The sequence below is a fragment of the Scyliorhinus canicula genome, chromosome 21, assembly GCF_902713615.1.
Source record: "Scyliorhinus canicula chromosome 21, sScyCan1.1, whole genome shotgun sequence".
In the NCBI taxonomy this organism is placed as follows: domain Eukaryota; kingdom Metazoa; phylum Chordata; class Chondrichthyes; order Carcharhiniformes; family Scyliorhinidae; genus Scyliorhinus; species Scyliorhinus canicula.
Window position 1 is genome coordinate 70,307,813 of NC_052166.1, and position 27,012 is coordinate 70,334,824.

The following is a 27,012-nucleotide window of genomic DNA, read 5'->3' on the forward strand; positions in this document are numbered from 1 at the left end:
GATACAGAGTAAAGCTCCCTTTACACTGTCCCCATCAAACACTCCCAGGACAGGTACAGCATGGGGTTAGATACAGAGTAAAGCTCCCTGTACACTGTCCCCATCAAACACTCCCAGGACAGGTACAGCACGGGGTTAGATACAGAGTAAAGCTCCCTCTACACTGTCCCCATCAAACACTCCCAGGACAGGTACAGCACGGGGTTAGATACAGAGTAAAGCTCCCTCTACACTGTCCCCATCAAACACTCCCAGGACAGGTACAGCACGGGGTTAGATACAGAGTAAAGCTCCCTCTACACTGTCCCCATCAAACACTCCCAGGACAGGTGCAGCACGGGGTTAGATACAGAGTAAAGCTCCCTCTACACTGTCCCCATCAAACACTCCCAGGACAGGTGCAGCACGGGGTTACTAATGCTCCCTCTGTAGTGACTTTAACTCAAAAGGATGTTATGATTTTGTGGTTATATATTTCTGATTATTTATGTCAGTGTAATGAGAATGTGACTCTGGTTCAGACAGTCATTCAAAATGAACGTACTTTTTGTTCTTGGCAGCGGTGCTGAATGGGATTAATTTGCTGCTCCGTGTCTGTGCTGCTCCGTGTCTGTGCTGCTCCGTGTCTGTGCTGCTCCGTGTCTGTGCTGCTCCGTGTCTGTGCTGCTCCGTGTCTGTGCTGCTCCGTGTCTGTGCTGCTCCGTGTCTGTGCTGCTCCGTGTCTGTGCTGCTCCGTGTTTGTGCTGCTCTGTGTTTGTGGCCTGTTTGTGCTGCTCCGTGTCTGTGCTGCTCCGTGTCTGTGCTGCTCCGTGTTTGTGGCCTGTCTGTGCTGCTCCGTGTTAGTGGCCTGTTTGTGCTGCTCCGTGTTTGTGGCCTGTTTGTGCTGCTCTGTGTTTGTGGCCTGTTTGTGCTGCTCCGTGTTTGTGGCCTGTTTGTGCTGCTCCGTGTTTGTGGCCTGTTTGTGCTGCTCTGTGTTTGTGGCCTGTTTGTGCTGCTCTGTGTTTGTGGCCTGTTTGTGCTGCTCCGTGTTTGTGGCCTGTTTGTGCTGCTCCGTGTTTGTGGCCTGTTTGTGCTGCTCCGTGTTTGTGGCCTGTTTGTGCTGCTCTGTGTTTGTGGCCTGTTTGTGCTGCTCCGTGTCTGTGCTGCTCCGTGTTTGTGCTGCTCCGTGTCTGTGCTGCTCCGTGTTTGTGCTGCTCTGTGTTTGTGGCCTGTTTGTGCTGCTCTGTGTTTGTGGCCTGTTTGTGCTGCTCTGTGTTTGTGGCCTGCTGTGGCCTACACTAACTCAGTTGAACAGCTGTAGCTCGAGGCTGAGGCTTTCACTGTTTCTCATTCTCAGCTTTATCTTTTTAAGCATTCACTAACGACAGTAATTGAATCACATTGACATCCAGAGGATGTGTGTTTAATCTGTGCAGTTGGCTAACTGGATTTTCAGCATGTTTGGCTGAGGGCCTTGTCTGTGTCCTGAGCTGTCGTTCCTCCCACAGTCTGATCTTGTTAGCTGTGCCTGGCTGATGCTAACTGGGCTCTGACCTCGTTTTGTGCTCTGCTGCAGGTGATGGCTATTACTTGGCAGTCGGAGGTGGGGTGGCCCAACACAACTGGACGCATATTAGCTCTGTTCTTCAGGACCAGAAGTTCAACTGTCAACTAGTCGATTGCTCAGAGGAATTGGGAATGATCAGCGTGCAGGGACCTAAGAGGTGGGCAAATGCAAGGCTGACGGTACTGATTGAAGGATAAGCGGAGGAGGGGGGGGGGGGGGGGGGGGTGGAGGAGGGGGGGGGGGGTGGAGGAGGGGGGTCACAGACAGGGCTGATATGTGTCTGGGGCACCGCCATTGTTGGTGGTGGGGGGGGGGGGAGAAGATGGTAGCACAGTGGTTAGCACTATTGCTTCACCGCACCAGGGTCCCAAGTTCGATTCCCGGCTTGGACCACTGTCTGTGCGGAGTCTGCACGTTCTCCCCGTGTCTGCATGGGTTTCCTCCGGGTGCTCCGGTTTCCTCCCACAAGTCCCGAAAGACATGCTGTTAGGTGAATTGGACATTCTGAATTCTCCCTCTGTGACCCGAACAGGCGCCGGAATGTGGCGACTAGGGGCTTTTCACAGTAACTTCATTGCAGTGTTACTGTAAGCCTACTGATGGAACCATCAATTCTACGGACACGTGCTTGTAGGATTAGAATAGCGGTTTTAATATACTTACAACAGAGCCAGCCTGTTAGCCGTTGAACTTTCGGTGAACTGGCTGACTCTGTGGCACGGATCTTTATACAGCAGCTCCAGGGGGAGGAGTTCTGGGCGGAGCCAAGGGGGGAGCCCAGTACAAACTCTCGAGTACTCCCAGAGCTACTCCCCCGGTGGTCAGGTAGTGCAACTGCACTTACAATATCGGTACATATATATACTGGGAGCAGAGTGACATTGGTAACTTATAATACCGTGTGAATCTCATTCACCACACCTACTTGTGACAATATTAAAGATTTAAAAAATGATTAACGGTCAGAATGGAATTGAAGGTAAATTATTGATCTGATTGGGAAATTGGCTGAGCAGCTGAGATTACACAGAGAGCAGGGATAAAGGGCCGGTCCTCGAATTAGCACAATGACGAGCATGACCCACAAGGATCTGCGTTGGGGCCTCAACTGTCCTCTGTATTTATTAATGACTCAGATGATGGAATAGAAAGCCAAATATGGGCGTGGGGGTTGGGGTGGGGGTGGGGGGGGGGAGGTCTTGCTTCAGTTACACAAGTCCCTGGATAGACCACAGCCGGGGTTAGTGGGAGCAGGTCCGGGCTCCACACCTTGGGAAGGATTTACTGACCCCGAGGGAGCTCAGTGTCGATTTCCCAGAATGAGGCCTGGAGTTAAATTAGGCCGAGAGATTCAACACATTCAGGTTGTATTTGCTGGAATTTAGACGGTTACGGCGGATTCAATCAGTTTTGAAAATCATACGGTCGGGCAAAAAGACTCCCAATTTCTGTTGTTCCTTTCACTGAACACCTCAAAGCCAATGACTTCTCATTTAGGAAACACAGCAGACAATTTGTACACAGCAAGATTCCACAAGCAGCATGGTGATAATCATCAGATATTCTGTATTTTGTGATGTTGATTGAATGGTACATACAATTCAAACCAGCATTTGCAGGGCTGGAATTTGCAAAAACTTGTCCACAGAAATGCTGGGGGGCTGGGCGGGGGCGAACGTTCTCTGGGAGATCAGTGGGCATTTTAAATCTGAGATTGATAGGTTCCTGTTAGGAATGGGGCGAAATTGTAGAACTACTACAGTGCCGAAGGAGGCCACTCGGCCCATCGGGTCTCCACCAACCCTTTGAAAGAGCCCCCTACCTAGCCCACTTCCCACCCTATCCCCGGAACCCAGTAACCCCAGCTAACCCTTTTGGACACTAAGGGCAATTTATCATGGCCAATCCACCTAACCTGCACATCTTTGGACTGTGGGAGGAAACCGGAGCACCCGGAGGAAACCCACCCGCACACAGGGAGAACGTGCAGACTCGGCACAGACAGTTACCCAGGGGCAGCAGGGTAGCATGGTGGTTAGCATAAATGCTTCACAGCTCCAGGGTCCCAGGTTCGATTCCCGGCTGGGTCACTGTCTGTGTGGAGTCTGCACGTCCTCCCCCTGTGTGCGTGGGTTTCCTCCGGGTGCTCCGGTTTCCTCCCACAGTCCAAAGTCCAAAGATGTGCGGGTTAGGTGGATTGGCCATGCTAAATTGCCCGTAGTGTCCTAATAAAAGTAAGGTTAAGGGGGAGGTTGTTGGGTTACGGGTATAGGGTGGATACGTGGGTTTCAGTAGGGTGATCATGGCTCGGCACAACAGTGAGGGCCGAAGGGCCTGTTCTGTGCTGTACTGTTCTATGTTCTATGTAACCCAGCGGTGAATCGAACCTGGGACACTGGCACTGTGAGGCAACAGTGTTAACCCAGGTCCCTGGCACTGTGAGACAGCAGTGTTAACCCGGGTCCCTGGCACTGTGAGACAGCAGTGTTAACCCGGGTCCCTGGCACTGTGAGACAGCCGTGTTAACCCGGGTCCCTGGCACTGTGAGACAGCAGTGTTAACCCGGGTCCCTGGCACTGTGAGACAGCAGTGTTAACCCGGGTACCTGGCACTGTGAGACAGCAGTGTTAACCCGGGTCCCTGGCACTGTGAGACAGCAGTGTTAACCCGGGTCCCTGGCACTGTGAGGCAGAAGTGTTAACCCGGGTCCCTGGCACTGTGAGACAGCAGTGTTAACCCGGGTCCCTGGCACTGTGAGACAGCAGTGTTGACGCGGGTCCCTGGCACTGTGAGACAGCAGTGTTAACCCGGGTCCCTAGCACTGTGAGACAGCAGTGTTAACCCGGGTCCCTGGCACTGTGAGGCAGCAAGTGCTAACCCGGGTCCCTGGCACTGTGAGACAGCAGTGTTAACCCGGGTCCCTGGCACTGTGAGGCAGCAGTGTTAACCCGGGTCCCTGGTACTGTGAGACAGCAGTGTTGACGCGGGTCCCTGGCACTGTGAGACAGCAGTGTTAACCTGGGTCCCTAGCACTGTGAGACAGCAGTGTTAACCCGGGTCCCTGGCACTGTGAGACAGCAATGCTAACCCGGGTCCCTGGCACTGTGAGACAGCATTGTTAACCCGGGTCCCTGGCACTGTGAGGCAGCAGTGCTAACCCGGGTCCCTGGCACTGTGAGGCAGCAGTGCTAACCCGGGTCCCTGGCACTGTGAGGCAGCAGTGTTAACCCGGGTCCCTGGCACTGTGAGGCAGCAGTGTTAACCCGGGTCCCTGTCACTGTGAGGGAGCAGTGTTAACCTGGGTCCCTGGGACTGTGAGACAGCAGTGTTAACCCGGGTCCCTGGCACTGTGAGACAGCAGTGTTAACCCGGGTCCCTGGCACTGTGAGACAGCAGTGTTAACCCGGGTCCCTGGCACTGTGAGACAGCAGTGTTAACCCGGGTCCCTGGCACTGTGAGGCAGCAGTGTTAACCCGGGTCCCTGTCACTGTGAGGGAGCAGTGTTAATCCGGGTCCCTGGCACTGTGAGACAGCAGTGTTAACCCGGGTCCCTGGCACTGTGAGACAGCAGTGCTAACCCGGGACCCTGGCACTGTGGGACAGCAGAATCACTTTGTGCCACCATGCCAGCTCTATAAAATATGGAATTCGATCACGCATTAAACATAAATTGACTGAATGGTGAACACCTCCAGAGATTAAATGAGTCAGGATTAGGGAATGGGTGAGGGAGTGTCTTCTGGAGGGGCCCAGGGCAGGGGGTGTTCAGGAGAATGACCTTAGATTGTGGGATAGGTTGCATGAAAGGGTCTGGCAGAGTGAGGGAGTGACGGAGGGAGGGAGGGAGGGAGTGAAGGAGGGAAGGAGGGAGGGAGTGAGGGAGGAGGGGGGCAGGTGGGAGGGAGTGAAGGATGGAGGGAGTGAAGGAGGGAGGGAGTGACGGAGGGAGGGAGAGAGGGGGGCGGGTGGGAGGGAGTGAAGGAGGGAGGGAGTGAGGGAGGGAGTGAAGGAGGGAGGGAGTGAGGGAGGGAGTGAAGGAGGGAGGGAGTGAGGGAGGGAGGGAGTGAGGGAGGGAGTGAAGGAGGGAGGGAGTGAGGAGGGAGGAGGGAGGGAGTGAGGGAGGGAAGGAGGGAGGAGTGAGGGAGGGAGTGAAGGAGGGAGTGAGGGAGGGAGGGAGTGAGGGAGGGAGGGGGCGGGTGGGAGGGAGTGAAGGAGGGAGGGAGTGAAGGAGGGAGGGGAGTGACGGAGGGAGGGAGTGAGGGAGGGAGTGAGGGAGGGAGGGTGGCGGGTGGGAGGGAGTGAAGGAGGGAGGGAGTGAAGGAGGGAGGGAGTGAAGGAGGGAGGGAGTGACGGAGGGAGGGAGTGGAGGAGGGAGGGAGTGAGGGAGAGAGGGGGCGGGTGGGAGGGTGGGAGGGAGTGAAGGAGGGAGGGAGTGAGGGAGGGAGTGAAGGAGGGAGGGTGAGGGAGGGAGGGAGTGAAGGAGGGAGGGAGTGAGGGAGGGAGTGAAGGAGGGAGGGAGTGAAGGAGGGAGGGAGTGACGGAGGGAGGGAGTGAGGGACGGAGGGGAGCGGGTGGGAGGGAGTGAAGGATGGAGGGATGGAGGGAGTGAAGGAGGGAGGGAGTGAGGGAGGGAGTGAAGGAGGGAGGGAGTGAGGGAGGGAGGGAGTGAAGGATGGAGGGAGTGAGGGATGGAGGGAGTGAGGGATGGAGGGAGTGAGGGATGGAGGGAGTGAGGGATGGAGGGAGTGAGGGATGGAGGGAGTGAGGGATGGAGGGAGTGAGGGATGGAGGGAGTGAGGGATGGAGGGAGTGAGGGATGGAGGGAGTGAGGGATGGAGGGAGTGAGGGATGGAGGGAGTGAAGGAGGGGTGGGCAGCAGCTGGCTTGTGGGGTGCTCTGTTTCTGATTGACGTGACTTGGTGATTGTTGCTTTCTCCTTGGCAGTCGCTTGGTGTTGCAGGAAGTTCTCGACACTGACCTGAGCAATGGGACGTTTCCATTCTCGACACACCAGGTTGTGAAGGCAGCTGGACACACAGTGAGTTCCTCTCCTACTCCTCACCATGGCTCAACATTAACCCATCGGTCACTCTGTCACGTGGCTCAACATTAACCCATCGGTCACTCTGTCACGTGGCTCAACATTAACCCATCGGTCACTCTGTCATTAACCCACCGGTCACTCTGATCGCCTCTTTTCACATCCCCAATGTTAACGTTCAAAATCTGGATATTTGGGGAAACTGAAGTCTTTATAAAGTGGTTGGAAGATTTGAATGATCCGGGGCAAACTTGCATTTGGCGTTCGGCCTGAGAATCCCCGTTTATGCCGAAATTGCGAATGCCGCCAATTTTGCAATGCTCCGCCCCCTCGCCGCACGCCCTCGGGTCACCTGAGGTCATCCCCCTGATGCTCCGCCCCCGATTGGCTGAGTTCCTGTCGGCTTGCAACACTTATTCTTTTATTTTCATGAACTCGGTGTGGGGGCTGCGGACTGCGGGGGGTGGGGGGGGGGAGCCATTCCCCGGGCGGGGGTGGACTTTGGTGGGGGCTACGGGCACTGGTGGGGGGTGGTCCGGGGTGGCGAGGAGGGTTACCGAGGACAGTATTTGACAGGCTGAGTCCGCGCGTGGCTGGCGGCCGCTGTAGGCCAGGCCACGGACCCAGCAATTCTCCGGCCATAACCGCAGGTAAAGCCGGGGGCTCTACGCTGTGTGCCTGCTAGCCCCGCCCACCAGGCAGGCAATTGGTGCAGCCTGGCTTCCTGTGGTAATTCACTGTGTGAATTGGCCAGTTCTCAGGCATCAACCTGAGAGGGGGGGTAGAGATCCTGGGGAGAGGGGGGGGGGGGGGGGGGATCCTGGGCAGAGGGGGGGGGTGCGGGGGGAACCTCAGCCAGAAGATGTTTTCCTGCGGGGGACTCGTGTTGGCTGTGCATTAATCGTGTTAAATGTTTTGCAGGCGGTGGGCATTTACTGGAGATTCACTTGTGTGGCTATGAATAGGAACAGAATGAAACAGGGCATTGTTAGCTTTGACAGTACATGTTTGTAACATGTATCTCTATAAATAAAAGCTTATAAAACTTTGAAAGATTGATTCCGGTTCCATCCTTCACCGTTGAGTTTTCTATATTAAAACACATGTGAGCGAAGGAGAAGTGGAATAAGTTCAATTGTTTGATGATAGTGATCAAAAACTTCAGACAAAACTCTGGAGTTAAATTTCTGTACTGTTGGAACTGGATTCTGAGTTATATAAAACAGCGAGAGTGTGGGGGGAGAGAGAGCAAGAGCTTATAAAGCAGTGGGAGTTCGGAGAGAGCCCATTAGCAGTGGGAGTTCGGAGAGGCAGAGCCTATAAAGCAGTGGGAGTTCGGAGAGGGAGTGTCTCTGGCAGCTTGCTCAGCCATGATGTCTTGCTCTGGATTGTAACCGTGATTCACCGAACAGGCACCGGAATGTGGCGACTAGGGGCTTTTCACAGTAACTTAATTTGAAGCCTACTCGTGACGATAAGTGATTTTCATTTCATTTCATTCCCACGATCTACCTCCTGGTCCTCAGGACATCTTACATGTTGGCAGGAGCAGGTTGTGAGAGATCTCCTAATCCCACACTGCCTGGTTCCCTGTCAGTCACCTCCTTCCTTTCCTGAACCCTTGCTTTCTCCTGGTTTTTGATCATATTCAGAAATTTGTCCAACTTCCTTGTGTGCAAGTGCCTCCGACTCACACTCCAGCCCAATGATTCTTGAGCTGGAGAGATTTGAAATGGAGACATCTCCTGCTGGTGTGCCTGCTCAGCTCACAACCTGCTCTGCCATATCGAAGACTAATTAAAGTCTTCATTCAATTATTATCGAGTCATAGCCCAGCTTGCCCAGTCCGCCCAGTTTCTATCACTAATTATGTGTATTGATATCAAGTAGTTTAACTAGTTACGCTATAAATTTGATGCAGTACCTATACTTACCTTGTCACAAGTAAGCTTACACTAACATCCCAGAATACCTGAGGGATGACTCAAGGTGCCTCACCAGCTTCATCTCACTGGCCTGGGAGGTGGTTGTGGGGATGGTCAGCTCGGTGGGCAGCCATCCAAGAAACGCATTCGATCCTTCCTTAAATAATAATAATAATCTTTATTAACACTGCAATGAAGTTACTGTGAAAAGCCACTAGTCACCACTTTCTGGCGCCTGTTCGGGTCACAGAGGGAGAATTCAGAATGTCCAATTCACAGCACATCTTTCGGGACTTGTGGGAGGAAACCGGAGCACCCGGAGGAAACCCACACAGACACGGGGGAAGGTGCAGTTTCCGCACAGACAGTGACCCAAGCCTAGAATCGATCCAGGGACCCTGGTGCTGTGAAGCAACAGTGTTAACCATTGTGTTACCATGCCGCCCAATAAAGTGTCCAACACTGGTCTCACTAGTGTCCTGTAGAACTGAAGCATAACCTTCCCACGTTTGTATTCAATTAACATCCTATAGCTTTCCTAATTACTTACAGTACCTGTATACCAGCATTTTCTGATTCATGCTCTAGGACGTTCTGATCCCTCTGCATCGCAGAGCTCTGCAATATCACCATTTACAAATAACAATTTCACATTTTTCCACATTATACTCCATTCACTGGATCTTTATCCACTCTCTTAACCGATCTATATCTTTTTGTAGCCTCATTTTGGCCCATTCACAAGTTACTTTCCTACCTAACCTTGTATCATCAGCAAATGGAGCCACCATCCTTTCACCCAATTATTTGTATAAATTGTAAACAGTTGAGGTCCCAGCACTGGGACCTGTGGCACACCACCTGTTTCACCTTGTCAATCTGAAAAATACCCTTTTATGCCTACTCTCTGCTTCCTGTTAGCCAGCCAATCTTCACTTTATACTGTGAAGAAGAGGCATAGGGACTCGAAATGTTGACTTTTCTCTACCCACAGATGCTGCCAGAGCTGCTGAGGTTTTCCAGCATTTTCTGTTTTATTTCTATCCATGTTAATATGTTACCCCCGATATCATCGGCTTTTATTTTCTGGGAATATCTGTTATACGGCACTTTAACAAAAACCTTCTGGAAATCTAAGTACAGTACATCCACAGCTTCCCCTTTATCCACAGCACATGTCACTTCCTCAAAGAACTCCATGATGTTGGTTAAATATGATTTCCCTTTCACAAAACCATGTTGACTCTGCCCGATTGCCGTGAACCTGTCCAGGTGCCCTGTTCCATCTTTAATATTTCCCACATTTTCTGTATGACAGATGATAAGCTAACTGGCCTGTAGTTTCCTGCTTTCTGTCTCTCTCTCCCTTTTGAATAAAGAGTTACATTTGCTATCGTCCAATCTAATGGGCCCTTCCCTGAATCTGAGGAGTTTTGGAAAATTAAAACCAATGTATCAACATCTCTTGAGCCACTTTATTTAAGACCCCAGGATAAAGTCCATCCGAATCTGGGCACCTGTCAGCCCACAGACCCTACAATTTTCTCAGTACCACTTCTCTGATGATTGTAATTTTCCTGAGTTCCTCGCTCCCTTTCATTTCCTGGTTTGTTGCTGCTTCTGGGATGTTACTTGTGTTCTGTATAGTGAAGGCAGATGCAAAATACCTGTTCAGTTCACCTGCCATCGCCTGGTTTTCCATGATCAATTCTTCAGATTCGCTTCTGTAGCACCATTGCTCACTTTCATAGATTATCATAGAATTTACAGTGCAGAAGGAGGCCATTCGGCCCATCGAGTCTGCACCGGCTCTTGGAAAGAGCACCCTACCCAACGTCAACACCTCCACCCTATCCCCATAACCCCACCCAACGCTAAGGGCAATTTTGGAAACTAAGGGCAATTTTGGACACTAAGGGCAATTTAGCACGGCCAGTCCACCTAACCTGCACATCTTTGGACCCGGAGAAAACCGGAGCACCCGGAGGAAACCCACGGGGAGAACGTGCAGACTCCGTACAGACAGTAACCCAAGCCGGAATCAAACCTGGGACCCTGGAGCTGTAAAGCAATTATGCTATCCACAATGCTACCGTGCTGCCCCTACAATGCTACTTTGTCATACAGCTACTTTGTTAGCTTGTTTCTTTTTTAAATATTTATACAAACTTTTACTATCTTTTTATATTTCTGTATCACTTGCTCTCGTACTCTAATTGTTCCTCTTTATTAATCATGTGGTCATTCTTTGCTTTTCCTTCTGTTCTGTCCAATCTTCTGACCTGTCACCTGTTTTAAATAATGATAAGCTTTTTCTTTATGTTTGATACTATCTTTATCCTTTCTAGTTAACCACGGATGGTGGATCCATCCCCTGGACTTTTTCATACTTGTTGGAATTTATGTATTCTGAAATATCCACTTCAATATTTGCCCCTGCCTCGTTATTGACCTTTCCCTCAGCCTACTTTGTCAATTCAACTTTCATACCCTCATTACTGCCCTTATTTATGTTTAAAAACATTGGGGGTGATTCTCAGGCCACTTACGCCTGGCGCCAATCCTGCTATGTTGTGAAAATTCCCAGAGAGGCCAGAAATGGGATTTGCTGTGGTTTAAAAACAGTTTCCAGTAGTCCTAGCCTGCTCCGGCTGGGGGGTGATATCGATCTCGCCCAAAAGGTCGTTTAATCTCGTTACTGAGATGAATGTAGAATGCAGCGGCCCCCTGATATTCTGCCCCCCCCCCCCCCCCCCCCCCCCCCCCCGGCCTCCCCCCCCCCCTCCCCCCCCCCAGCGGGACGTCGGCCAGATGTGAATCATGACCGGTCCCTAAAAGCGAGGACTGGGTTCCATGAACTCCGAATGGAGCACAAGGCCACAGAAGCCATTGGCCAGATCCGATGTTGGGATCCTTCATGGGATCTGGGAGTTGGGGGGGGGAGGGGGGAGGCTGGGATCTGGGCTGGAATGGGCCAGGTCGGAGGTCTCCTCCAGGATGGGGGTCGCCTTGAGTCTGTGTAGACTTTAAACCTGCTCCCTCTCATGTTGAACATCCCATAACAGGGCAAAGCACAGCTACATCCTGGCTGTCCAAAATTCCTCTCATAGGACAGAGCCATTTCTACAGCCTGGCTGTCCGAAATTCCTCTCACAGGACAGAGCCATTCTACAGCCTGGCTGTCCAAAATTCCTCTCATAGGACAGAGCCATTTCTACAGCCTGGCTGTCCGAAATTCCTCTCACAGGACAGAGCCATTCTACAGCCTGGCTGTCCGAAATTCCTCTCACAGGACAGAGCCATTCTACAGCCTGGCTGCCCGAAATTCCTCTCACAGGACAGAGCCATTCTACAGCCTGGCTGTCCGAAATTCCTCTCACAGGACAGAGCCATTCTACAGCCTGGCTGTCCGAAATTCCTCTCACAGGACAGAGCCATTCTACAGCCTGGCTGTCCGAAATTCCTCTCACAGGACAGAGCCATTCTACAGCCTGGCTGCCCGAAATTCCTCTCACAGGACTGAGCCATTCTACAGCCTGGCTGTCCGAAATTCCTCTCACAGGACAGAGCCATTCTGCAGTTTGTTACCTGGAGAAGCATTTCACTCCCCTTGAAGTTTCAGCAGGCTCTGTAGTTTCACTGTTGCAGTTTGCCTGATTTTATCCCTTTGTACTTGGTTGTTTAAATTGAATTTCGCAGTCCATTCACTTTTATGAGGGCACTCTATTCCTTCCGCATCGGCCATTGTGGTCCTCCGTGATGGCCAATGTGGAAGTGAATCCCTGTGCGCATGCACGGGGATGATGTCAGCACGCACTGCTGCTCCCACACATGCGCCAACTCGCGCCGGCCGGAGGAGGCCCTTTGGCGCCAGGCCCCTATCCCTCCGGCCGGCAGGGCGCCAACCACTCCGGGGCGGGCATAGCCCCTGAAGGTGCGAGGATTCCGTACCTTTGGGGCGGCCCGACGCCGGAGTGGTTCACGCCACTCCTCTCGCTGGTATGGGAGAATCCCGCCCAATATTTCTAAGGGTTCTGAAATTTACAGATTAACTCATACCTAGATTTGATCCTCCAAAATGTATCACCTCACATTTGTCTGGATTAAACTCCATCTGTTTTTTCTGTAACCAAGTCTCCAATCTATCCTCTGACGATCCTCGGCACTATCAGCAGCTCTGCCAATCTTTGTGTCGTCTGCAAACTTACTAATCAGACCACCCACATTTATATATATACTACAAACAACAGATGTCCCAACACTGATCCCTGCGGAACACCACTAGCTACAGATTGTCATTCAGAAAAACACCCTTCCACCGCTACTCTGTGTCTTCTGTAACCATGTCAGTTCTGCATCCATCTCGCCAGCCCACCCTGATCCCATGTGATTTTAGTTTTTGTACCAGTCTGCCATGTGGGACTTTGCCAAACGCCTTACTAAAGTCTATATAAATACATCCACAGCCCTTCCCTCATCAATTTTCTTTGTCACCTCTTCAAAAACTCAATCAAGTTGGTGAGACATGACCTTCCCCATACAAAACCATGCTGCCTGTCACTAACTAGTCCATCTTTCTCCAAATCCACATATATCATATCCCTCAGTATCTTTTCCAAAAGCTTCCCCATCACTGATGTCAGACTCCCCGGCCTATAATTTGCTGAATTATCCCTGCTCCCTTTCTTAAACAAGAGAACAACATTGGCTATTCTCCAGTCCTCTGGAACCTCGCCTGTGGTCAAAGAGGATGTGAAGATATCTGCTAAAGCCCCAGCTATTTCTCCCCTTGCCTCCCGCAGTAACCTGGGATAGATCCCATCCGGCCCCAGGGCTTGTCTACCTTAATGCAATTTAGGATACTCAACACTTCCTCCTTTGATATATTGATGTTCTCCAGAGTGATCTCCCACCTATCCCTGATCTCTACACCAATCATGTCCTTCATCCTGGTGAATACCGATACAAAGTACTCATTGAAGATTTCACCCTCTTCCTGTGGTGCCACGCATACCTTCCCTCCATTGTCCTTCAGTGGGCCTACTCTTTCTCTTGCTACCCTCTTGATCCTAATATATGCATAAAAAGCCTTGGGATTCTCCTTGACGATGTTTGCTAAAGACATTTCATGGCCCCTTTTAGCCTCCTAATTCCACGTTTAAGTTCCTTCTCACTGTGCTCCTCAAGGGCTTTGTCAGTTTTTAGATGCCGATACCTATTGTGTGCTTCCTTTTGCCTTTTGACTAAGATTACAATTTCCCTTGTCATCCATGGATCCCGAATGCTGCCATTTCTATCATTCAAGGAAACTACTTCACTCGGAGGATGGTGAACCTGTGGAATTCTATCCCAAGTCACTGAATTTATTTAAGAAGGAAATAGATACATTTCTAGATTCTAAAGGTGTGAAGATATATAGGGAGATGCAGAGGAGCATAGTGTTCAGATAGAGGGTCAATCATGATCAGATTGAATGGTAGAGCAGGGCTGAATGGCCTCCAGCTCCTATTTTCTATTTCTATTCTATCTCAGATTTTAATTATGTGGAGAGACAGGAGCAGTGGGATCATTCTTCTTTGAAGGTAATTCAAAAGAGCCAGAGGGGGAAATGAGAATTTCTTCACACTGCGAGGTGTTGTGATCTGGGAAGTGCTCTAAAAGCAGATTCAACAGGAACTTTCCAAAGGAAAACTGAATAAATAGTTGAAGTTAAAACATTTGTACGGCAATGGGGAAAGAGAAGATGGAGTGGGAATAATTGGATCGTCCTTTCAAAGAGCCAGCACAGACATGATGGCTGAATGGCCTTTTCCTGTGCTGTATCAGTCTCGGATTCTGTAACGCCCCATCTGTTCCCTGACGCTGACTCGCTGGGAATTCTTATTAATCCAACTTTTTGGTTTGCAAGGTGCGAGCTATGAGACTTTCGTTTGTTGGTGAGCTTGGATGGGAGCTGCATGTACCACGGGAATCCTGCGTGACTGTCCATCGTGCCGTGATGGAATCTGGGGCCAAGTTTGGAATCGTCAATGCTGGTTACAGAGCCATTGATTCACTCAGCATTGAAAAAGGTAAAAGCTGCCCCGAATGCACAGTGTGATCCCACACCCGCATCAATACCCCAGTCAGCAAAGCTGCCAGAATGCACAGTGCGATCCCACACCCCGTCAATACCCCAGTCAGCAAAGCTGCCAGAATGCACAGTGCGATCCCACACCCGCATCAATACCCCAGTCAGCAAAGCTGCCCCGAATGCACAGTGCGATCCCACACCCCGTCAATCCCCCAGTCAGCAAAGCTGCCAGAATGCACAGTGCGATCCCACACCCCGTCAATACCCCAGTCAGCAAAGCTGCCAGAATGCACAGTGCGATCCCACACCCGCATCAATACCCCAGTCAGCAAAGCTGCCCCGAATGCACAGTGCGATCCCACACCCGCATCAATACCCCAGTCAGCAAAGCTGCCAGAATGCACAGTGCGATCCCACACCCCCGTCAATACCCCAGTCAGCAAAGCTGCCCCAAATGCACAGTGTGATCCCACACCCCCGTCAATACCCCAGTCAGCAAAGCTGCCCGAATGCACAGTGCGATCCCACACCCCCGTCAATCCCCCAGTCAGCAAAGCTGCCAGAATGCACAGTGCGATCCCACACCCCCGTCAATCCCCCAGACAGCAAACCTGCCAGAATGCACAGTGTGATCCCACAACCCCGTCAATACCCCAGTCAGCAAAGCTGCCCGAATGCACAGTGCGATCCCACACCCCCGTCAATCCCCCAGTCAGCAAACTGCCAGAATGCACAGTGCGATCCCACACCCGCATCAATACTCCAGTCAGCAAAGCTGCCCCGAATGCACAGTGTGATCCCACAACCCCGTCAATACCCCAGTCAGCAAAGCTGCCAGAATGCACAGTGTGATCCCACACCCCCGTCAATCCCCCAGTCAGCAAAGCTGCCAGAATGCACAGTGCGATCCCACACCCCGTCAATCCCCCAGTCAGCAAAGCTGCCCCGAATGCACAGTGCGATCCCACAGCCGCATCAATACCCCAGTCAGCAAAGCTGCCAGAATGCACAGTGCGATCCCACACCCCGTCAATACCCCAGTCAGCAAAGCTGCCAGAATGCACAGTGCGATCCCACAGCTGCATCAATACCCCAGTCAGCAAAGCTGCCAGAATGCACAGTGTGATCCCACACCCGCATCAATACCCCAGTCAGCAAAGCTGCCAGAATGCACAGTGTGATCCCACACCCGCATCAATCCCCCAGTCAGCAAAGCTGCCCGAATGCACAGTGTGATCCCACCCCCGTCAATCCCCCAGTCAGCAAAGCTGCCAGAATGCACAGTGTGATCCCACAACCCCGTCAATACCCCAGTCAGCAAAGCTGCCCCGAATGCACAGTGTGATCCCACACCCCCGTCAATCCCCCAGTCAGCAAAGCTGCCCCGAATGCACAGTGCGATCCCACACCCCGTCAATCCCCCAGTCAGCAAAGCTGCCAGAATGCACAGTGCGATCCCACACCCCCGTCAATACCCCAGTCAGCAAAGCTGCCCCGAATGCACAGTGTGATCCCACACCCGCATCAATACCCCAGTCAGCAAAGCTGCCAGAATGCACAGTGCGATCCCACACCCCGTCAATACCCCAGTCAGCAAAGCTGCCAGAATGCACAGTGCGATCCCACACCCGCATCAATACCCCAGTCAGCAAAGCTGCCAGAATGCACAGTGCGATCCCACACCCCGTCAATACCCCAGTCAGCAAAGCTGCCAGAATGCACAGTGCGATCCCACACCCCCACCAATCCCCCAGTCAGCAAAGCTGCCCGAATGCACAGTGTGATCCCACACCCCCGTCAATCCCCCAGTCAGCAAAGCTGCCAGAATGCACAGTGTGATCCCACACCCCCGTCAATACCCCAGTCAGCAAAGCTGCCCCGAATGCACAGTGCGATCCCACACCCCGTCAATACCCCAGTCAGCAAAGCTGCCAGAATGCACAGTGTGATCCCACACCCCCGTCAATACCCCAGTCAGCAAAGCTGCCCCGAATGCACAGTGCGATCCCACACCCCGTCAATACCCCAGTCAGCAAAGCTGCCCCGAATGCACAGTGCGATCCCACACCCGCATCAATCCCCCAGTCAGCAAAGCTGCCAGAATGCACAGTGCGATCCCACACCCCCGTCAATCCCCCAGTCAGCAAACTGCCAGAATGCACAGTGCGATCCCACACCCGCATCAATACCCCAGTCAGCAAAGCTGCCAGAATGCACAGTGCGATCCCACACCCTGTCAATACCCCAGTCAGCAAAGCTGCCCCGAATGCACAGTGCGATCCCACAGCCGCATCAATACCCCAGTCAGCAAAGCTGCCAGAATGCACAGTGTGATCCCACACCCCCGTCAACCCCCCAGACAGTCAACATTACTGAACCAATTGTCTGGAACGTTCATCAGTTCCCTCCCTCTGACCTGGATGAAACTACTTGTTCTTCCCACTGAATTCTCCGACTTTTAATTTTACGTTCTGACAGGAACATCCTGACAGTTTTCATCATCATGTGTGCGGATCCTCGGCACAATTTCCACTTCTCTCTGCTGTTTTCTCATTCTCCAATACCCTCTCTCCACCCAGCACTGATATTCGCTTCCTCCCTGTGTTTGCTGAAATCCTCCCTCTGGAAGGTTTCACTGTTTGTAGTTGCTTTCCTCCCAGCTGATCCATTCCACACACCTCCAAACTCACGTGCTGCACTGTCAGAGGGTCAGTACTGAGGGAGTGCTGCACTGTCAGAGGGTCAGTACTGAGGGAGTGCTGCACTGTCAGAGGGTCAGTACTGAGGGAGTCCCGCACTGTCAGAGGGTCAGTACTGAGGGAGTGCTGCACTGTCAGAGGGTCAGTACTGAGGGAGTGCCGCACTGTCAGAGGGTCAGTACTGAGGGAGTGCTGCACTGTCAGAGGGTCAGTACTGAGGGAGTGCCGCACTGTCAGAGGGTCAGTACTGAGGGAGTGCCGCACTGTCAGAGGGTCAGTACTGAGGGAGTGCCGCACTGTCAGAGGGTCAGTACTGAGGGAGCCCTACACTGTCAGAGGGTCAGTACTGAGGGAGCGCTGCACTGTCAGAGGGTCAGTACTGAGGGAGTGCCGCACTGTCAGAGGGTCAGTACTGAGGGAGTGCCGCACTGTCAGAGGGTCAGTACTGAGGGAGTGCCGCACTGTCAGAGGGTCAGTGCTGAGGGAGTGCCGCACTGTCAGAGGGTCAGTACTGAGGGAGTGCTGCACTGTCAGAGGGTCAGTACTGAGGGAGTGCCGCACTGTCAGAGGGTCAGTGCTGAGGGAGTGCCCCACTGTCAGAGGGTCAGTACTGAGGGAGCGCCGCACTGTCAGAGGGTCAGTACTGAGGGAGTGCTGCACTGTCAGTGGGTCAGTACTGAGGGAGTGCCGCACTGTCAGAGGGTCAGTACTGAGGGAGCGCCGCACTGTCAGAGGGTCAGTACTGAGGGAGTGCTGCACTGTCAGAGGGTCAGTACTGAGGGAGTGCCGCACTGTCAGAGGGTCAGTACTGAGGGAGTGCCGCACTGTCAGAGGGTCAGTACTGAGGGAGTGCTGCACTGTCAGAGGGTCAGTACTGAGGGAGTGCCGCACTGTCAGAGGGTCAGTACTGAGGGAGTGCCGCACTGTCAGAGGGTCAGTACTGAGGGAGTGCCGCACTGGCAGAGGGTCAGTACTGAGGGAGTGCCGCACTGTCAGAGGGTCAGTACTGAGGGAGTGCCGCACTGGCAGAGGGTCAGTACTGAGGGAGTGCCGCACTGGCAGAGGGTCAGTGCTGAGGGAGTGCCCCACTGTCAGAGGGTACACCGCACTAGTACAGACATGATGGACCGAATGGCCTATTTCTCTGGTGTAAGAAATCTGTAATTCTGTTTAAATCTGTTCTATTTGAATTGACACAATTTTTTCTTTGGCTGAGTGTTTAGGATGATCCAGCATATACCCAAGCTTTGCCCATGTTAGATGTATGTCTCACGCTAGTTTGCTGTGGTTTATATACAGGTTACAGACATTGGCATGCTGACCTTCGCTCTGACGACACCCCACTTGAGGCCGGTCTCGCCTTCACGTGCAAACTGAAGTCCCAGATCCCGTTTCTTGGTCGCGAGGCTTTGGAGAAGCAGAAAGCAGAGGGCCTGTTTAAACGGCTGCTGTGTTTCACCATTGATGAGTGAGTCTCTGAATTGTCTCTGTCCTGGGCTTGTGAACTCCACTGCTGATTTGTTTAAATATTACAACAACTTCCAAATCATGTTGATGTGTGGTTGGATATTATTTTTAATTCATCTCCATTAAGCTTTTCAAAGGAGGTTATAGCAGGACAGTTAGAAAATCTCAATGCAATCAAACAGAGTCAACTTGGTTGAATGATAGGGAAATTGTGTTTGAATGATTTAGAAACAAACATAGGAAATAGAAGGAGGAGAAGGCCATTCGGCCCTTCGAGCCTGCTCCGCCATTCATTATAATCATGGCTGATTATCAAGTTCAATACCCTGATCCCGCTTCCCCCACATCCCTCGATCCCTCTAGCCCCAAGAGCTGTATCTAAATCCCTCTTGAAATCACACAATGTTTTTGATTAATGAAACTTTTGAGCGTTATATGAAAACGAAAGGCAGGTGAAACAATTGACCGTTGTATAACTGATCTCAGTCTCAAAGCTCAGACCTGTCATTTTTCGCTATTAACAGACTCCCTGCTGCATAATCAGATTGTATTCGGTATAAAAAATGAAAAGCTGCATGAGAGGTTGCTCAGGCAATGAAAATTAACGCTAGTAGAAGCTATCAGTATGTGTTGTGCGAGTGAATTTTCTCAGAATCAATAGTCCAAAATGTTGATTCGCGAAATTGGCGTGAAAATGAAGAATGTGGTTGATGCTGTGGCGCACTCAAAAAAAACAGCCGCTCCAGATGGTGGCTATTTTGAAAATGACGCAACCAGCGTCGTGACGTGCAATCGTTGTGGCCACGCCCACCCAGTAAGAAAATGCCACTGGGATTTTCACCTGAGGAAGGTGCAGCGCTCCGAAAGCTAGTGTTTGAAACAAACCTGTTGGACTTTAACCTGGTGTTGTAAGACTTCTTACTGTGCTCACCCCAGTCCAACGGCAGCATCTCCACATCATGTTTAAAATTTGAAATAGTGGGACCAAAGTGTTCATCACTACTTGGCGTGCAGGCATGCGAGCTACTGCAGCTGGTGAAGAGAATTCACAGCACAGACAAAATCTCGTCCATGCACAGAATGAAAAAGATCTCATTATTGAAAAAATTCCAAACATGTTTCAAGGAATGGGTACATTACCATTCAAGTACAAGATGCAGCTGAAGGATAATATCAGGCCAGTTATTCACCCACCCAGGAGAAATCCTGCTCCATTGAGAGAGCGCCTCAAACAGGAATTCAACTGCATGCTGCAGCTGGGAATCATCACAAAATTGATAGAGTGACTGACTGGGTCAGTACAATGGTGTGTGACAAAAAAAACAAATGGAAATCTCAGAATCTGTATTGATCCAAAAGACTTCAATCAGAATATTAAAAGAGAACATTATCCCAAAGCGTGAAGAAATCATTAGTGAAATGGCACATGCCAGGATGTTTTCCAAATTAGGTGCCTCTAAAGGATTTTGGCAATTGAAACTGGACGAATCCAGTATGAAGTTATGCACATTCAACACTCCCGATGGTCGATATTGTTTCAACAGAATGCCTTTTGGCATAATATCAGCCTCGGAGATATTCCATCCTGCAATGGAGCAACTGACTGAAGGAATTGAAGGTGTACGAGTTTACTTTGACAATATAATTATATGGTCATCAACCCTTGAAGAACATAATGCACGACTTCTGCAGGTACCACAACGAGTAGACAAATTGCTAATCTGGGATATCCGCTCATGGTGTGCAACCTGGTGACGAGAAAGTTGCAGCAATTAACAAGATGTCTTTGCCTAAGGACAAGGAAGCAGTTCTCAGACTGCTAGGTGTCGCAAACTGGTTTAGCACAGGGCTAAATCGCTGGCTTTTATGGCAGGCCAGCAGCACGGTTCAATTCCCGTACCAGCCTCCCCGAACAGGTGCCGGAATGTGGCGACTAGGGGCTTTTCACAGTAACTTCATTTGAAGCCGACTTGTGACAATAAGCGATTTTCATTTCATTTCATTTTCATTTCATTTCATTCAATTCATTTCATTTTTCAACTTCCTTGGAAAGTTTATTCCAAACTTATCTTCCAGAACAACAGCTTTGAGACAGCTGATAAAGAAGAATGTTCTATTCCCATGGACAGAAGAATATGCAAACGAGTGTTCTGATTTGACTTCCCACTGCACCAGTGCTATCATTCTTCCACCCAATGAAGGAACCCAAGATATCTACCGATGCAAGTAAGGATGGCATAGGAGCTGTGCTGCTCCAGAAAACTTCTGATGAGCAATGGCGATCCATGGCCTACGCATCAAGAGTGATGACTCCAATTTAACAACACTACCTGCAGTTGGAAAGGAATGTCTAGTCCTTCTAACAGCGATGGATCATCGTCCACCTGTACACATGATTAAGGATAATTTGAATGATATGTCACCAAGATTACAAAGAATCATAAAGAAACTTTGACGTTATGATTTTGAGCTTGTATACACACCCGGTAAGGATCTCGTGGTGGCAGGTGCATTGTCTTTTTTTTAAAATAATTTTTATTGGAACTTTTTACAGAAAATATAAAATATCATGTCTCACAAACCTTATTGAGTTTTTTGAGAAGGTGACCAAACAGGTGGATCAGGGTAAAGCTGTTGATGTGGTGTATATGGATTTCAGTAAGGCGTTTGATAAGGTTCCCCACGGTAGGCTATTGCAGAAAATAAGGAAGTATGGAATTGAAGGTGATTTAGCGGTTTGGATCAGTAATTGGCTAGCTGAAAGAAGACAGAGGGTAGTGGTTGATGGCAAATGTTCATCCTGGAGTTCAGTTACTAGTGGTGTACCGCAAGGATCTGTTTTGGGGCCACTGCTGTTTGTCATTTTATAAATGACCTGGAAGAGGGTGTAGAAGGATGGGTTAGTAAATATGCAGATGACACGAAGGTCGGTGGAGTTGTGGATAGTGCTGAAGGATGTTATAGGATACAGAGGGACATAGATAAGCTGCAGAGCTGGGCTGAGAGGTGGCAGATGAAGTTTAATGCGGAAAAGTGTGAGTTGGTTCACTTTGGAAGGAGTAACAGGAATGCAGAGTACTGGGCTGATGGCAAGATTCTTGGTAGTGTAGATGAACAGAGAGATCTCGGCATCCAGGTACATAAATCCCTGAAAGTTGCCACCCAGGTTAATAGGGCTGTTAAGAAGGCATATGGTGTGCTAGCCTTTATCAGTAGGGAGATTGAGTTTCGGAACCACAAGGTCATGCTGCAGCTGTACATAACTCTGGTGCGGCTGCACCTGGAGTACTGCGTGCAGTTCTGGTCACCACATTATAGGAAGGATGTGGAAGCTTTGGAAAGGGTTCAGAGGAGATTTACTAGGATGTTGCCTGGTATGGAGGGAAGGTCTTACGAGGAAAGGCTCAGGGAATTGAGGTTGTTTTCGTTAGAGAGGAGAAGGCTGAGAGGTGACTTAATAGAGACATATAAGATAGTCAGAGGGTTAGATAGGGTGGACAGTGAGAGTCTTTTTCCTCGGATGGTGATGACCAACACGAGGGGACATAGCTTTAAATTGAGGGGTGAGAGATATAGGACAGATGTCAGAGGCAGTTTCTTTACTCAGAGAGTAGTAGGGGTGTGGAACGCCCTGCCTGCAACAGTAGTAGACTCGCCAACTTTAAGGGCATTTAAGTGGTCACTGGATAGACATATGGATGAAAATGGAATAGTGTAGGTCAGATAGGCTTCAGATGGTTTCACAGGTCGGCGCAACATCGAGGGCCGAAGGGCCCGTACTGCGCTGTAGTGTTCTATGTTCTATATATAACAACAAACAGTGAAATGCAACAAAATAACCCATAACAACCGTAACACCCCCCCAGACCGTATCAACACATGTATCAGATCCCCCCCACCCCCCCAACCCCAACAAGAGAACTTAAAAATAAATTTAAATTAAATAGACAAACATAGTCATCCCCCCCCGGGTTGCTGCTGCTTCTGTCCCAGTACCCTGTCGTTGAGCCAGAAAGTCGAGGAAAGTTTGCCACCGCCTAAAGAACCCTTGTACCGACCCTCTCAGGGCGAATTTGACCTTCTCTAGCTTAATGAAACCCGCCATGTCATTGATCCAGGTCTCCACGCTTGGGGGCCTCGCATCCTTCCATTGTAGCAAAATCCTTCGCCGGGCTACTAGGGACGCAAAGGCCAGCACACCGGCCTCTTTCGCCTCCTGCACTCTCGGCTCCACCCCAACCCCAAAAGTCGCGAGTCCCCATCCTGGCTTGACCCTGGATCCTACCACCCTCGACACCGTCCTCGCCACCCCCTTCCAGAGCTCCTCCAGTGCCGGGCATGCCCAGAACATATGGGCATGGTTCGCTGGACTCCCCGAGCACCTGACACACCTGTCTTCACCCCCAAAGAACCTACTCATCCTTGTCCCAGTCATGTGGGCCCGGTGCAGCACCTTGAATTGAATGAGGCTAAGCCACGCACACGAGGAGGAAGAATTAACCCTCTCCAGGGCATCAGCCCATGTCCCGTCTTCGATCTGCTCCCCCAGTTCTCCCTCCCACTTAGCTTTCAGCTCCTCTACTGACGCCTCCTCCACCTCCTGCATAACCTTGTAGATATCAGATATCTTCCCCTCTCCGACCCAGACCCCTGAAAGCACCCTGTCGCTCACCCCCCTCGCGGGAAGCGAAGGGAATCCCTCCACCTGCCGTCTAGCAAACGCCTTTACCTGCAGATACCTGAACATGTTCCCCGGGGGAGCCCAAATTTCTCCTCCAACTCCCCCAGGCTCGCAAACCTCCCATCAATGAACAGGTCCCTCAGCTGCCTGATGCCCGCTCTGTGCCAACCCTGGAACCCCCCATCAATGTTCCCCGGGACGAACCAATGGTTCCCCCTTAATGGAGCCTCCATCGAGCCCCCCACTTCCCCCCTATGTCGCTTCCACTGCCCCCAAATCTTGAGGGTAGCCGCCACCGGACTCGTGGTATACCTCATGGGAGGGAGCGGCCACGGCGCCGTTACCAGGGCCCCCAGACTTGTCTCTCCACAGGACGCCCTCTCCATCCGTTTCGATGCTGCCCCCTCCCCCTCCATCACCCACTTGCGCACCATCGACACATTGGCCACCCAGTATTACCCCGAGAGATTGGGTAACGCCAGCCCCTCCCCCCCCAATCTCTACCCCGCTCCAAAAAGACCCTCTTCACCCTCGGGGTCCCATGCGCCCAAACAAAGCTCATGATGCTGCTGGTCACCCTTCTAAAAAAGGCCCTAGGGATAAAGATGGGCAAACACTGGATGAGGAACAAGAACCTCGGGAGAACCGTCATTTTGACAGACTGCACTCTACCCGCCAACGATAGCGGCACCATGTCCCACCTTTTAAATTCCTCCTCCATCTGCTCCATCAGCCTGGTGAAGTTAAGCTTATGGAGAGCCCCCCAACTCCTGGCCACCTGCACCCCCAGGTATCTGAAACTCTTCACTGCCCTCTTAAACAGGAGCCTCCCAATTCCCTCCTCTTGATCTCCCGAGTGCACTACAAATACCTCACTCTTGCCTAAATTTAACTTATAGCCCGAGAAGCCCCCAAATTCCGCCAACAGCTCCATCACCCCCGGCATTACCCCTTCTGGGTCCGCCACATACAACAGCAGGTCGTCCGCATACAGCGATACCAGATGTTCCTCCCCACCCCGCACCAGACCCCTCCATCTCCCTGACTCCCTCAACGCCATAGCCAGAGGTTCAATCGCCAGTGCAAAGAGCAAGGGGGACAGGGGGCACCCCTGCCTGGTCCCACGGTAGAGCCTAAAGTACTCCGATCTCCTTCCATTTGTAACTATGCGCGCCGGCAGGTGCATTGTCACGTGCTACTGGAGAAGATAATGGGATGACTGACATAGTTCAGGTAGTAGAAGAGAATCTACCTGTTTCAGATGAAAAACTCAAATTGACCAAAGAAAAAACTAATAAAGATGACAGATTACAGAGTGGATACGGTACATGAGAGAGAGCTGGCCTAATGGAAATTGTTCTAGTTATAGGAACATTTTAATGATCTAAGCGTAATCAATGGATTCCTGCTTTGGCAAGATCGCATAGTGATTCCAACAAAGGTCAGATAATCTGAACCAATGCTCAAGGGGGTCACAGGAATCGAAAAGTGGAAACGAAGAGCTCCACAGTCAGTCTACTGGCCAGGCATTAATGCAGACACCACTAACCACGTCTTAGAATGTGACACATGTCAACGCAATCAATCGCTCCAACAAAAAGAGAAGTTAATGATGCCTGATCTTATAATCTTATAAACGTCTTGCCAATTACATCCGCAGTCGAACGGAAAAGCAGAGAAAGGTGTTCACATTGTGCAGAAACAGAGCTACACCACTAGCCACAGGTTTGTCAGCTGCTGATGAATCGACAATGTTACCATGGTTAGAACTAGCAGACCCTGATACTAAAGATATTGTAAACAGGATGAAGCAGAACAAGTAAATGCAACAACAGTATTGTGACAGGACAGCTAAAGAACTCGCAAAGCTAAAACCAGGTGATCACGCCAGAGTACAAATTCCTGCTGGTGGATGATCCTGTATGGCACAAGGCAGCTCCACACTCGCATGTCAGGATGAGAAATGAAGGTTCTCGTCTCAAAAGAAATAGGAGAACACTTCCGAAAGTGAAATAGCAGCCATGACTGAATGGCGGAACAGACTTGATGGGACAAGTGGCCTAATTCTGCTCCTATGTCTTATGGTGAAGTCAATTCAGCCTATCCTTCCGAATATTGAGTTTAACACAGAATTACTCAAATGAACTGCTACAACTTCGATATCAGAAATCGAGATACAGTCACTACGGAAAAGTCAGAAACATCTGATGCTGAACAACCGAGATTGAGAAAGTCAAGTCAAATCAAAAGAAAGCCAGGCAGACTCAATCTATGAACTGCAAAAAGTTACAAATTTGTGAACATGTAACTATATAAATTTACATGTACAGAGCATACATTGCTTACCATGTATAAATGTTTGTGATGATGTACAAACATCTTCAAAGAAAGGGGGATGTAACAATATGTATATTGTAAGGAATTCAAAGGTTAACAATTTGATGCTAAATTTTTATTGGATTTTTGAACAAAGTTTATTTACAGTTATGTACACAGAATAAAATATATATATATATAGAAGAGAAAAAAAGAAAAAAACTGGAATGATGTTGCGCTCTAGCTCAACAACAGCAACTCTATACAGTTAGCAATATAATTTTTCACAAATAAGTAGGCACCTGTTTGTGGGGGAGGGAAACTGGGGAGGTATATACTGCGGAGAAACAATTACATTAGTTATGTCCAATACAGAGTGTGCAGTATGAGAATGGATCTGGTGTTGATGTTGTTTCTTGCTTCTCCCGGACGTTTTTCACCTTCGCTTTGGCCATTCGTTCCGTCTTTTGCCTGTATTTTCCTTGCTTTCTGTTCCTGTGTTTGCCAAGTTTGTGTTGTTTCCCATGCTCTCCTTTCGGCTATCATTCCCCCGCTCGGCTATCATTCCCCCGCTCGGCTATCATTCCCCCGGCCCCCCCCCATCCCCCCCCCCATCCCCCTCCCCCCCCCCATTCTCCCCCCCCCCCCCCCCCCCCTCCCCCCCCCATCCCCAGCTTCTCGTTCCAAACCTTGTAAGTAAAGCCCCTCGTTAAAGGAACCATTTTGGTAAATATCCTCTGCACAGTCTCAACAACACTCGCATGGAGTACTTTAGTTGTGGACCAGTCAGAGCTTGATATAATGCTGCTACTTTGTATTCAATATCTCGATCTGGGAAGCTGAAGTTCACAGTTGCTCGCTAATTACTCTCTCAATGTGTCTTGTCCTCTTTGAATATCTGTAGCATGCACCCCGAGGTCACTCTGTCCTTGACATTCTTCAGAAACATTCCATTGCAGCTTGATTGTAAGTGTGCATTGTCGCTGTGGAATGGCCTCAAAGGTAAAGTTCAGCCTCTGCCCATCTCATAATGTAGATGATGACGTGAGCATCACCGGGAAGAATGCAGCGTGTGTGATGGTTTCATTGTGCAGTGATATAAAAAACATTCATTATTCCACAGAAAGGTCCCCATGTTCGGTCTGGAAGTGATCTGGAGGAACGGAAAAATAGTCGGACACATACGGAGGGCGGATTTTGCATTCACGCTCAATAAGACGATAGCTTACGGTTACATCAGCGATCCTGATGGTGGAGTGGTAAG

The 27,012-nt window shown here is 50.5% G+C and overlaps 1 protein-coding gene across 1 annotated transcript in view; it reads left to right on the plus strand.

Annotated features, from left to right (window-relative positions):
• sardh (sarcosine dehydrogenase) overlaps positions 1-27,012 on the plus strand; it is a 357,516-nt gene that overhangs the window by 322,778 nt on the left and 7,726 nt on the right. Inside the window, exons 18-22 of the mRNA XM_038781905.1 lie at positions 1,556-1,703; positions 6,491-6,584; positions 14,421-14,583; positions 18,584-18,752; positions 26,872-27,007. Coding sequence (XP_038637833.1) covers positions 1,556-1,703; positions 6,491-6,584; positions 14,421-14,583; positions 18,584-18,752; positions 26,872-27,007 — 710 coding nt within the window. The remainder of the gene's footprint in view (positions 1-1,555; positions 1,704-6,490; positions 6,585-14,420; positions 14,584-18,583; positions 18,753-26,871; positions 27,008-27,012) is intronic.